The 13,427-nt window shown below is 40.9% G+C and overlaps 1 protein-coding gene across 1 annotated transcript in view; it reads left to right on the plus strand.

Moving 5' to 3' along the window:
• Positions 1–13,427, plus strand: part of vps8 (VPS8 subunit of CORVET complex) — a 63,210-nt gene that overhangs the window by 40,446 nt on the left and 9,337 nt on the right. Inside the window, exons 31-40 of the mRNA XM_053332946.1 lie at positions 1,272–1,356; positions 1,532–1,630; positions 1,807–1,896; positions 3,308–3,354; positions 3,443–3,587; positions 3,759–3,848; positions 4,105–4,293; positions 6,210–6,291; positions 6,445–6,527; positions 7,025–7,105. Coding sequence (XP_053188921.1) covers positions 1,272–1,356; positions 1,532–1,630; positions 1,807–1,896; positions 3,308–3,354; positions 3,443–3,587; positions 3,759–3,848; positions 4,105–4,293; positions 6,210–6,291; positions 6,445–6,527; positions 7,025–7,105 — 991 coding nt within the window. The remainder of the gene's footprint in view (positions 1–1,271; positions 1,357–1,531; positions 1,631–1,806; positions 1,897–3,307; positions 3,355–3,442; positions 3,588–3,758; positions 3,849–4,104; positions 4,294–6,209; positions 6,292–6,444; positions 6,528–7,024; positions 7,106–13,427) is intronic.

Raw genomic sequence — 13,427 nt, forward strand, 5'->3', positions numbered from 1 at the left:
TTCTTTAGGTTTAGGAGTTAGTAACCATTTAGTTCAATATATCTTCTGAAGCAACATCACCGGTTGTCAAAGACACCAACTCAACGTTGTAGACAAATAGACCAAGTTAATCTGTTGTGTGAACTTCACTCCTTCATAAAGTTTTGTTCAGACTGTTGACACCTGCTGTGATCATCTTCACTGGATCTGCTGCCTCATGCCAAATCACAGCTGTGCTGACACAACAGTGCCCCTTGTGGTGTGATACTCTTGTGGTATTTATTATTGATTATTATTTTTTAAAGATCATGCTTGCACATAAATTGAATTATATTGCACATTTGCCCAAAATTAAAGGAGGTAACATGGAAGAAAGAGGAAGCACTTTTAAGAATATAGTGTTAAAATGGACAAAAAAACATTTTCTAAGCTGACAACCTGGCTAGAACACATGTTAAGGGGTTAAATATTAATACTGGATAGGTTGTATGCTTGTACCAAAAAGTATCCGACAAAGTTTTATATCAGTTTTGGCCCCCTGACTAAAAGAACAAACAATAATAATAATAGGATGGACAAAATCCATTCATTGTAACTTTTGTCATGTTCCGCTATTAATGTCTTATATTACTAATGCTCAGGATATTATATTCATGGAACATTCACATGATTCTATCCATTCACATGCAGATATGGACTGCTTTTTATAAAGTGCTTTTCTAATCTACTGACACTCAAAGCACTTCACAACTCATTCAACATTCATCGATTCACACACATTCATACACTGATAGCAGAGACTGTCATGCAAAGGTGCCATCCTGCTCATCAGGGATGATATAGTGCTTTCTAATGCTCTCTCTCTCTCTCTCTCTCTCTCTCTCTCTCTCTCTCTCTCTCTCTCTCTCTCTCACTCTCACTCTCACACTCACACTCACACTCACACTCACTCACTCACTCAATCTCTCACACATCACACCCTAATGGTTTCAGTATCTTTTCTCAAGGATACTTCTGATTAGTGGACGATGTGCTATACATGCTGTGCCTTTTCACCCTGTGTTGGAAACCAGTGGGCACACAGGCAAAAAAAACCCTAAATGATCACAATTCTAAATTGGCTCTGCAGTGGAAGGTGTTTGGATGGCACATCTGATTGGGGCCATAGTTTCAGTCTTTAAAAGTAATAGGTACATGATCACGATGATGATGATGATGATGGTGATGGTGATGATGATGATTATTATAGCTTTTAAATTATTGTCTTTGTGTCTCCCCTTCTTACCATTCAGCTACCAGATTTGTGAATTTCTTTATGAGAAGAAACATCTGTATGACAGGATCATTGACTGCTACCTGAGAGACCCTCTCAGAAAGGTAACATACAGACTCATCAAGCCACATGTGTATTTGTTTGACCTGTGTTAAGTTTGTGTGTGTCTGTATGTGTCCGTGTGCGTGTGTGTGAAAGTGAAGACATTTTGGCCATTTCTTGCTTTGGGACAGAGCTTTAAATGAATGTGTAATTTAAACGTGTGTGTTTGTTTGTCAGTGGGAGATCTACAGTTACATCCATAACCTTCTGTCCATGCCGGGCTACAGTGCTGAGGAGAAACAGACAGTTAAAGAAAAAGCAATAGAGCACATGCAGGTCAGTACATAAACAGACTCTACAGACATGATTATTTATCAGTTTCTAGTGCTGTCCTTCAGCCTGGGGAATATGTAGTCATAATATTCTTGAATCATTAAGCAATATTAATAATCAGGTGGTGTTACATTATCTCTTGTACAACTACATATGCTCCTTCTAACATGTGTTCACAGGAGCTAATGACCCTTGACCCCACCAAAGCAGCTGATCTGGTAGTGGTTCACTTCACTGAGGAGGTGCAGCAACTTATCTCTGAGATTCAGGTGAGGTCATATATTTCTTATTTATTTGGTAATGTTAGTAATGACAGGAACACAACCACTTTGGGGTTTGTTCCATAACTGTGGACAGATTTCCTCAAGACACTGTAGAGTCACTGATCACCATTCAGTTAGTATTTCTACTGATCCTATTGTGTGTATGCCAGTATGAAATCCTGCTGATACTTCACGCATTGCTAAATAAGCAAATCACTCAGGAGTTCATTATAGGAATGGGCCATGTGGTTGGATGTCATTCTCATGCAGAGTCAGACATGTGAGGCACACCTGACCAAAATCCCACATGTACTCAATTAGCTTTCCACTAAATTTGAGTACGTGGGCTGGTTGGTCAAAGCCCTGGCTGGTGTGGCGTAGCTCAGGATCTTCCTGGTATCTGCAGTACTCCACACAGTTCATCAAGGACTACGCATAGATAGCGAAGCCCCTTACAGACCTCTGAAAAGACAGACCTCTTTGATTGTGGAGAACATCAAGGGCAGGCTCTCCAAGAGTTGAAACAAAAGCTCTGCTCTGCACCTTGCCTCGTTTATCCTGATAATGATCAATCAGTGCTGCCTTGTCACAGAAATACCTCAAAGAGAACTGGGTTGTTGCTTATGCTAGCCAACCCTTAACCTAGCATAGGACTGAAGTTCTCTGACTGTGAGAAAGCTCTTCTAGCCACTGTCTGGTCTGTGGAGCACCTCTGTAGCTGTACTGAAGGGTAATCTTTGAGACTTGGCATCAACCAATCTTCTTCTTAAATAGCCAGAAGCTAACAGAAGAAGAAGGTGTCAAACATCAAGCCTGCTCAGAACCACTAGGTGGCCCTGAGCCAGGGTGTAGCTGAGTACCAACACTGACTGTGAAGGTCAGGCTCCCAGTTCCTCCTCATCACCACTCCTTCGCTTACTTCGAAGCACTATTACTATGAAGAGAATGTGTGCCAGGACCTCCAGAAGGACTAGGTGGCTGCTTATTTGTGGCACATGTGCCAGGAAAGGGCCCATCATAGAAGTTCAAAGATGAATGGTTCCCAAAATCAATCTGGTTGTTCAGAGGATCAGTTTGGAATAAAGCAGAGAGGAGAAACTTTGCAGTGCTGTGTCATGGCTTAATGTTACTATCCTGAAAATAATGAAAAAATTCTATAATGTTAGCAGTGAATTTCCACACTACATCTGAGAAGATGACGATATGCAGAAATCTGTCATGACCCGACCACAGCTCAGGCTGAAAGTTTTTTTTAAAAAGTCGTAAACTGAGAGCATTCTGAAGGTGGTGCTTTTTGCTCTCAGGGTCGACTTATAAAAAAAAGTCTGATTACCAAAATTAATGTGAATAAGCATGTAATATCTACAGTCACAAAACAGGTTAATGTTGCACACTTAATAGTTCTGTTTGTCTCTAGGATGACGAGCTTCTTTTCAAGTTCCTCAGCTGCCTCCTGGTGACAAGGTACTGCCTCTTCTGATGATACACTATCCTTTCTCTGTTTATCACCTCGTTCCATTTCTTCTCACTTCTCATCTGCTTCGTTATTCAGGGAAGGCCATCACTCAGATATCCTCCTGCCTCTGGAACGTGACCTCCATGAGCTACTGCTGGACTTAATGTGCCGCTTTGCACCTGAGCAGCTTCTGAGCTTCCTCCAAACCTCCCAGCACTACAGACTGGAGGAGGCCATACAGGTACTCCATATTATACTTCATGATGATTATGTGAATTGCACTAAACTAAGAGACAGGGCCTTTCTGGGCCCTTGGGCTCCAGCAGCAAGTTAACCTAGCAAGAGGGGTTAAAATAAAGTGTTACCCATGTGTTTCTAACTGTCTTTCTTTATCCATTCTTTGTCCCTTTAGATAACACAGAAATACCACCAGAGCGAGGCTACAGCCTACCTGCTGGAGCAGAAGGGAGATGTTCATGGAGCTTTTACTGTGTTGTTGGAGGTGTCTACACAATCTCAGAGAGTGATAATTCATTCATTTATTTCAGTTAATATCTTTAAATTTGTGAATAATTCACTATTTACAAATTTGACAGTAGTAGTGTCTGATATATATGAAGTTGGTGTGCATATGGTCATCATTTTCAGTAGTGGCATAGATGGAAATACTCAATTATAAACTATTAAAAAACAGTAAATATATGCACCCACTAAATATATGACTTATTGTCACTAATGCGCCTTTATACTTTCTCCAGACGTTAAAGGAAAAGCTGTGTCTCCTCACTGCTGAGGCGAACAGAGAAAGTGAAGGAGGGCTTGGAACACAAGAGGAAGAGGAGGAGAAAGGGAGTAAATCAACACTGACGAGTGTAGAGGATTCACTCAATTATATCATTGTCTTGTGTCATCAAAGCTCTCAAAACCTCGACCAGCCACAGAGAGAGGTAATTTCAGTCTGTGTGTTTGTGTGTTTGAGTGTGCGTGTGTTACTCCCACATCCCATTCATGTATGTTCATCTTTTATGTTTTTTTTTATCAACATATGTACACGTGACAGCTACGAGTCTACACCACCAAATGAACTATGTTTTAAAATAATGTAAAGAAAAAGCTCTGTAATTATAGTGTTATGTGTGTGTTTTTATAATTGTAATTGAGACAGATTAAAAAACAGTTTCAATGCAAGAGACATAACTGATCTAATTGATTTTTGTACAGTAACAATAACACTTTATATGTGCAATAGTAAGAGAAATCATGCAATAATAACAGCAGAATGTGGAATGTTTGTCTGCCTGTTTTTCTTTTTTCATGATTCCAGATCAAATCTGTCTCATGGCAGTTTGTCTGCAGTGTGATTAACAAACTACAATTAACCCTACATTAGACATTAAAAACATACTGATACGTGAACATAAAAACTTGATGATTAAAAATACAACAGTTGTCGAACAGCAGCAGAGACAATAGATGATAAAGAGTATAGTGGAGACCTGCTCTATGTGAAAAGTCCCCTCAGCACTATATACATAAAACTGAAAATTGAATTGATGTGCCTCATTTACGTACATACATGAATTATTCATTCATTATTATTTAAACCTCTGACAGCCAACCAGCATGCCTCTGGCAGCTGTGATACAGAAGCTTGCAGTAATGTCTTTTAAATTACGTATTTACTTTTCTATATATAGAACACTGTATTTTTACTACTGTTGATTTTTTTTATTGTTCTTTATTCTTTTTATTGATGCATTTTTTTACAGTCAACTGTGCTGCTGCAATCAGCATGGGACTAATAAAGGAATATCTCATCTTATATCTTATTATGTCAAGCAGCACAAGTTCTTCAGGTTTCTTATTTTTCAGGGGAAGAAAACATGACCAGCTGTGTTTTAGGAACTAAAATCTTCACCTCTGTTAAAAACCTACTATTGTGCCCCAAAACACATTATTATTCATGTCTGTATTTAAAGTCCGTGTAAAGTAAGAATAAATATTTGTTCTGAGTTTGACATACCTAACCCTAACCCTAACCCTACAGAAAAGTGTGTTGTTAACCACCCTGGCAAATTTGAATGATTAAAAAAATCGCCAAATATATGAAATTAGGCTTCAAAGTTGTGTAAAACTCAGCCTCTTTCTCTGCTACCAAACACTGTGGGAGTGCCCACCGAGTCTGCTGAAACCCCGCGCCCTACCAAGTGTCACCTGTCAATCAAAGTCACCACCTCTACCAGAAACATGGAGTTTAGGTTTGAGAACTTTCTGCTGCTAACTCAGGGACTAACTCAGCTAACTGGCTAACTGTAGACTGTAGTAGTAGTAGTGTGTGCTGAATGTATTTATATCTCTACAGCAGCAGGGCGGGTTTATGCTAATGATTTTCAGACCCGCCCACTAAATCCTGAACACAGAAATCTTGAAACACAGTTTGTGAAGCCTAGCTCCACAATTCAAATCTAAATGAAATGCTTTTTACACCTTTTTTAGAAATACATTTATGACCTATTTAATGTGTTTAGAAGAAAATGTTTGAATTCACTTTACACTGTCTTTAAGATAGTTTCTTTAAGGACTTAAATGTATGCATCAGTATGTTTTTAATGTTTATCACAGTTTATACAAGCTTCTGATGTTGAAAGTCTTTGTGACAGATTTGACATAGAGTCTTTTACACCAACAGACGGATGAACATACCAGTGTGGAGTAGAACTGTTTCAAGTAGCACTGCCACACAAACTAATGGTGTTTTGATTACTCCTCATCACAAACATGTGCATGTGCTGAGCTCCTCTGCATGTACAGTCATTTCAAAATAGTGCTACACCTCTCTCTCTCTCTCTTTTTTTTCTGACAGGGACTATGGTTTCCCCTACTAGAGACCATGATGGCTCCTCAAAAACAAGTGAAGGGGCTCAATACCAAACACACCTCTGAGGGTACACACACGCGCACGCACACACACACACACACACACACACAAACACACACACACACACAGTATGACAGACTTAAGTTCTGTTGGAATGCTATTAATGATGATGATGATGATGCTGTTGATTAAGATGATATCATGTCTGTTTATGTCTCAGTGTTGAAGGAGCTGACAATGAAAGTCCTGAACAGTATGAGCAGCTTTATTTCACTGCCTGCCATCATCCAGAGAATACTGCAGGTGTGTATGACTGTGTTTTTTAACATATGATTTCTCAGTCTTCCGTGACTCCCTTACATACTGTTCAGAGTCAAATTGACCCATCCAAAATCAGCATTCAAACATGGTGTATTCTTCATATTTTATAAAATGTTGCCCTGGACCATAAAATATTGATGTGATTGACTTTTTCTGCAAGATGAATCAAACAGTAGGATTAATCAAACATTTATTAATGACTGATGGTGAATTTATGAATGTGACTTGGTGTAGAGTTAGAATATGAACAGTATGTAAGGGTTAAAGTGATTCTTCTGGGTATCAAATAGTCACAGTCTCATAAAAACACAGTTAATTACACTAGTTCTGTGTTGCTCTAATTACGACTGGTAATGCTTTTAGCTATATTATGGAGCAATGCAAATATATAAAATGAGGAGAAAATATTAAAACGATGGTTCCAATGAAATGTGACTAGTGATTGTGTACTCATGACATGTGATACTTGTGTCACTCAGGATCCAGTCTATGGGAGAGGAAAACTGGCAGAAATCCAAGGCCTCATTCTGGGCATGCTGGACACTTTTAACTATGAACAGGTAAAGCACTGTGTTTGTGTGTGTGTGTGTGTGTGTGTGTGTGTGTGTGTTTGTCTGAACATTTATAACATTATACTGTTAAAGGTTGAATATGGAGAATGAGCAGAACACCGCCATCTAGTGTCTCGAGATCATAGTCGCAACAACCAAAAATAATTCCAGCAGTCGGGTTGCCAGGTTCGTTCCCGAGTATGTCAATCGATCAGCCTGCGCCATGTCAAGTGATGAATCATACGGGGTAACGACTAATTTCGACCAATTAATTTTATAACAGTATTTAACGTTAGCCAGTCTTCAACTGAAAGTCTTTCTTTGAGTGGTGTGTAATCGATTAGCTAGCTAGCTCCCAACTCAAAATGATTGCTTGTTTCTGTAGCCTGATCGGCGTGAGCAGACCAGTCAGTAAACTACACGATAACCCACAATGCATTTCGTTCCTACCCAAGCTGAAATCAGCAGGCTGAAGCGGATTTTATTTTAGCTCTAACTCTGTAAATATACCACTTTATCCACATTTCTAACCTGTTTAGGCGAGAAAGTAGCCCTTTAGATCCACAATGTGACGCTAATTTGTCCAAATAACACCTGCTTAAAGTTTTGTTCCTGAGAATTCGGAGCCACTCAAGTTAGCCGTAGAGAGTAACGCACTTCCGGTCATTTTCACAAAATAAAACACCCTTTGCCTTTTATTATTAAGAAAACCATAACGATAGAGTTGGTGCTTTTATTTTGAAAACAGGAAGCGAACATACCCTCGCTGTAACTAACTTGAAACCACCGAGGTACATTACATTGTAACGGCAGTGGGAGTAGCAGTTAAACCTGTTTAACTCCCAGGTCCCCCAATTAGGAGACCGTGAGAGTCTCGGCAGAAAAAGGCATAAAACGCTGCCCTAATTATGTAGCAATACAGTCATACTGCACATCAAATTAAATAGGAGAAACTCCACTACAAGCACGTCATTTTTACACACACCAAACACAGCTCAAACACCAAGCATATTAATGATCAAATATCAAAATCCGAATAGTGTCAGAAAGTCAACCCACTCTCCACATTTCCATTGCTACCGTTTTGATACTTGGTACACAAACAAATAGCATCTCATATGAAAGCTAAGAACCTGGCGAGTTCAACAGTAGCACTATTATTGCGCTAAAAACTCAGTGAACCATCAGGGGAGATAGACTGACCTGTGATGATCCTAGGCCACACAACACAAACTGCTGCTTCCAAATAAATAGTAATACATTTATAAAATTAATACAGACCCGTTATAGCTACATGTAAGCTATTGGGTTATGTGAAAATGCAATAAATAAATAAAATGCAAAAAAAAAAAAAGTTTTACATACCATATTTCATTTATTCACCTTATTTTTGTGTGGTGAAGGATTTGTGCAATTTACATTGGTGTTAACATACTACATGTCATTTATTTATCTTAATTTCTTTCTCTACTCTTGTTAATTTTTGTATTTAATAACATATGTAATTAAAACTGCAAGCAGTGATGAACGGGCCCTCGCGCCCCCACGCATGTCGGGCTGCGGCTCGGTCGCAGAATGTAGCATCACCAAGGTCTTATGTCTCAGCTGAGTTAATTTCAGGTATAAATACTTAAGATTATGGGAGTAATCAGTAAAAGACTGAAGCAAGTGACTTCCTGTTGCCAGTACGTGGCGCTATGACTATCACTAAATATGAGACTGTACATGTGTTCAGACCGGGACGCTGAACAAGCATCTGAAATTTGGAAAAGCTCAGACCATGTGGAGTCAAGTTATGAGGGTTTGAAATTTCATGGGGAAGCATCGAAATTCGCCGCTTCACCACGGCAACCAGGAATGGCGGGGGTAAAAGCTTTTGATAACTTTTCATCTCCAATGTCTCAAGATGATTCTGTGTGAATTTGAAGTGGATGGGATGAAATCTCTGGGACTAGTGCGTTCAAATATGAGGCCTGGAAATGACCAAAAAACTCAGCAAAATATAGAATTTTTCCCAAGATGGCCGACTTCCTGTTGGACTTAGGGTATGGGTCCAAATGGCGTTTTTGTGCGTCTGGAGATGATACATAAACCTACCGAATTTCATTCTTCTATGTAAATCGGGAAGGCTGAGGTTCAATTTTGAAATATTCAAGGGGGCGCTATTGAGCCGTTTAGTCACGCCCATCCCATTGAAGTATATAGGATGTTAAATGACCCCACTCCAGACGTGTGTGTCGAGTTTCGTTACCGTGGAGGCATCCTTTGCACCTAAAAACTGTAATCGTATTTTCATGGCGTTGAATGGGTTGTCATGGCAACAGGATTTGATGATGGGTCATGACTTGCAGAATGTAGCATCACCAAGGTCTTATGTCTCAGCTGAGTCAATTTCAGGTGGAAATACTTAAGATTATGGGAATAATTCATGAACAAATGACGCAAGTGACTTCCTGTTGCCAGTAGGTGGCGCTATGACTGTCACTAAATATGAGACTGTACATGTGTTCAGACCAGGATGCTGAACAAGCATATTAAATTTGGAAAAGCTCAGACCATGTGGAGTCAAGTTATGAGGGTTTGAAATTTCATGGCGAAGCATCGAAATTCGCCGCGTCACCACGGCAACCAGGAATGACGAGGGAAAAAGCTTTTGATAACTTTTCATCTCCAATGTGTCAAGATGACTCTGTGTGAATTTGAAGTGGATGGGATGAATCTCTAGGACTAGTTCGCTCAAATATGATGCCAAATTTGGCATTAAAATCAATAATTTCATTCAAAATGGCCGACTTCCTGTTGGAGTTAGGGTATGTGTCCAAGAGACTTTTTGGTGCGTCTTGGCATGATGAACATGTGTACCAAATTTCGTTTCTCTATGTCAATCTGTCTCGAGGGGCTCGATTTTATAGATTTTGCAGGGGGCGCTAGAGAGCCATTTTGGCACGCCCATTTATGCAAACCATGAAATATCAAAATTTTCGCCGGGTCTGGCTTGCGTGCAAACTTTGGTGACTTTTAAGGCACGTTCAGGGGGGCAAAAAGGCCGTCATTGGGAGAGAAAAAAAAAAATAATAATCATGGCAAAAACAATAGGGCTTCGCGCTGGTCAGCGCTCGGGCCCTAATAATAATCCGGACAGATACAATAGGGCTTCGCGCTGGTCAGCGCTCGGGCCCTAATAATAATCATGGCAAAAACAATAGGGCTTCGCGCTGGTCAGCGCTCGGGCCCTAATAATAATAATAATAATCCGGACAAAAACAATAGGGCTTCGCGCTGGTCAGCGCTCGGGCCCTAATAATAATCATGGCAAAAACAATAGGGCTTCGCGCTGGTCAGCGCTCGGGCCCTAATAATCATGGCAAAAACAATAGGGCTTCGCGCTGGTCAGCGCTCGGGCCCTAATAATAATCCGGACAGATAGAATAGGGCTTCGCGCTGGTCAGCGCTCGGGCCCTAATTAAAACTGCAAGCAGTGATGAACGGGCCCTCGCGCCCCCACGCATGTCGGGCTGCGGCTCGGTCGCAGAATGTAGCATCACCAAGGTCTTATGTCTCAGCTGAGTTAATTTCAGGTGTAAATACTTAAGATTATGGGAGTAATTAGTCAACGAATGAAGCAAGTTACTTACTGTTACCAGTAGGTGGCGCTATGACTGTCACTAAATATGAGACTGTACATGTGTTCAGACCAGGACACTGAACAAGCATATTAAATTTGGAAAAGCTCAGACCATGTGGAGTCAAGTTATGAGGGTTTGAAATTTCATGGCGAAGCATCGAAATTCGCCGTGTCACCACGGCAACCAGGAATGACGAACGAAAAAGCTTTTGATAACTTTTCATCTCCAATGTCTCAAGATGACTCTGTGTGAATTTGAAGTGGATGGGATGAAAACTCTAGGACTAGTTCGTTCAAATATGATGCCACAATCGGCATGAAAATCAATAATTTGATTCAAAATAGCCGACTTCCTGTTGGAGTGACGTCATGGGCACCTGACGTTTTTTGTGCGTCTTGACATGATGAACATGTGTACCAAGCTTCGTTTCTCTATGTCAATCTGTGGCGAGGGGATGGATGTTTTTCATTTCTCAAGGGGGCGCTACAGAGCCATTTTGCCACGCCCATTTACAAAAACCATAAAATATCAAATTTTTCGCCGAGTCTGGCTTGCTTTGGTGAATTTGGAAAAGCTCAGACCATGTGGAGTCAAGTTATGAGGGTTTGAAATTTCATGGCGAGGCATCGAAATTCGCCGCGTCACCACGGCAACCAGGAATGACGGGCGAAAAAGCTTTTGATAACTTGTCATCTCTAATGTCTCAAGATGACTCTGAGCGAATTTGAAGTGGATGGGATGAAAACTCTAGGACTAGTGCGTTCAAATATGAGGCCTGGAAATGACCAAAAAACTCAGCAAAATATAGCATTTTTCCCAAGATGGCCGACTTCCTGTTGGACTTAGGGTATGGGTCCAAATGGCGTTTTTGTGCGTCTGGAGATGATACATAAACCTACCGAGTTTCATTCTTCTATGTCAATCAGGAAGGCGGAGGTTCAATTTTGAAATATTCAAGGGGGCGCTATTGAGCCATTTAGTCACGCCCATCCCATTGAAGTATATAGGATGTTAAATAAACGCACTCCAGACATGTGTGTTGACTTTCGTTACCGTGGAGGCATCCTTTGCCCCTGAAAACTGTAATCGTATTTTCATGGCGTTGAAGGGGTTGTCATGGCAACGGTATTTGATGATGGGTCATGAGTTGCAGAATGTAGCATCACCAAGGTCTTATGTCTCAGCTGAGTCAATTTCAGGTGTAAATATTTAAGATTATGGGAGTAATTAGTAAATGAATGAAGCAAGTCACTTCCTGTCGCCACTATGTGGCGCTATGACTTTCACTAAATATGAGACTGTACATGTGTTTAGACCAGGACACTGAATAAGCATATGAAATTTGGAAAAGCTCAGACCATGTGGAGTCAAGTTATGAGGGTTTGAAATTTCATGGCGAAGTATCGAAATTCGCCGCATCACCACAGCAACCAGGAATGACGGGCCAAAAACCTTTTGATAACTTTTCATCTCCAATGTCTCAAGATGACTCTGTGTGGATTTGAAGTGGATGGGATGAAATCTCTAGGACTAGTTCGCTCAAATATGATGCCAAATTCGGCATTAAAATCAATAATTTGATTCAAAATGGCCGACTTCCTGTTGGAGTGACGTCATGGGCCCCACTGACTTTTTTGTGCGTCTTGACGTGATGAACATGTGTACCAAGTTTCGTTTCTCTATGTCAATCTGTCGCGACGGGATCGATGTTCTTAATTTTGCAGGTGGCGCTAGAGAGCCTTTTTAGCACGCCCGTTTATGCAAACCATAAAATATCAAATTTTTCGCCGGGTCTGGCTTGCATGCCAACTTTGGTGACTTTTAAGGCACGTTCAGGGGGGCAAAAAGGCCGTTACTTTGTCAGAAGAAAAATAAAGAGAAGAATCATGGCAAAAACAATAGGGCTTTGCGCTGGTCAGCGCTCGGGCCCTAATTAAAACTGCAAGCAGTGATGAACGGGCCCTCGCGCCCCCATGCACCTCCTTGTACGCGCATGTCGGTGCATGCTGCAGTCACATGGCAGACACAGCGGGCACGTAGACGTCTTGGCACCGGGGCTTGTAATGAACACTGTGTGATGGGGCTAAGTCACATTGCATGTGTCCAGTAGGTGGCGCTAGATATCACTCACCAATTACATGTCATGTTGCAGTGTGTGATGTGGAGAACACATCCTGTAAATTTCATGTAAATCGGATAATGTTTGTCATATGAGGCTGACTTCCTGTGTCCAGTAGGTGGCGCTGTGTATTTGACACAGTATTGATGCATAGATGTGTTCAGGGCGGGACCCTCTACATGCGTGATGAATTTGGTGTAGACAGGACAATGTCTGTAGGAGTTATAAGGACTTCCTGCCTAATGGCGAAGCATCGAAATTGTCCGCACAGCCACGCCCAACAGGAAGAAGTCATAAAAAAGATTTTGATAACTGGCGTTATGTCTTAGCTGATTCAATTTCAGGTGTAAATACTTAAGATTATGGGAGTAATTAGTGAAAGAATGAAGCAAGTGACTTCCTGTTGCCAGTAGGTGGCGCTATGACTATCACTAAATATCAGACTGTACATGTGTTCAGACCGGGACACTGAACAAGCATATTAAATTTGGAAAAGCTCAGACCATGTGGAGTCAAGTTGTGAGGGTTTGAAATTTCATGGCGAAGCATCGAAATTCGCCACTTCACCACGGCAACCAGGAATGGC

The sequence above is a fragment of the Scomber japonicus genome, chromosome 14, assembly GCF_027409825.1.
Source record: "Scomber japonicus isolate fScoJap1 chromosome 14, fScoJap1.pri, whole genome shotgun sequence".
Lineage (NCBI taxonomy): Eukaryota > Metazoa > Chordata > Actinopteri > Scombriformes > Scombridae > Scomber > Scomber japonicus.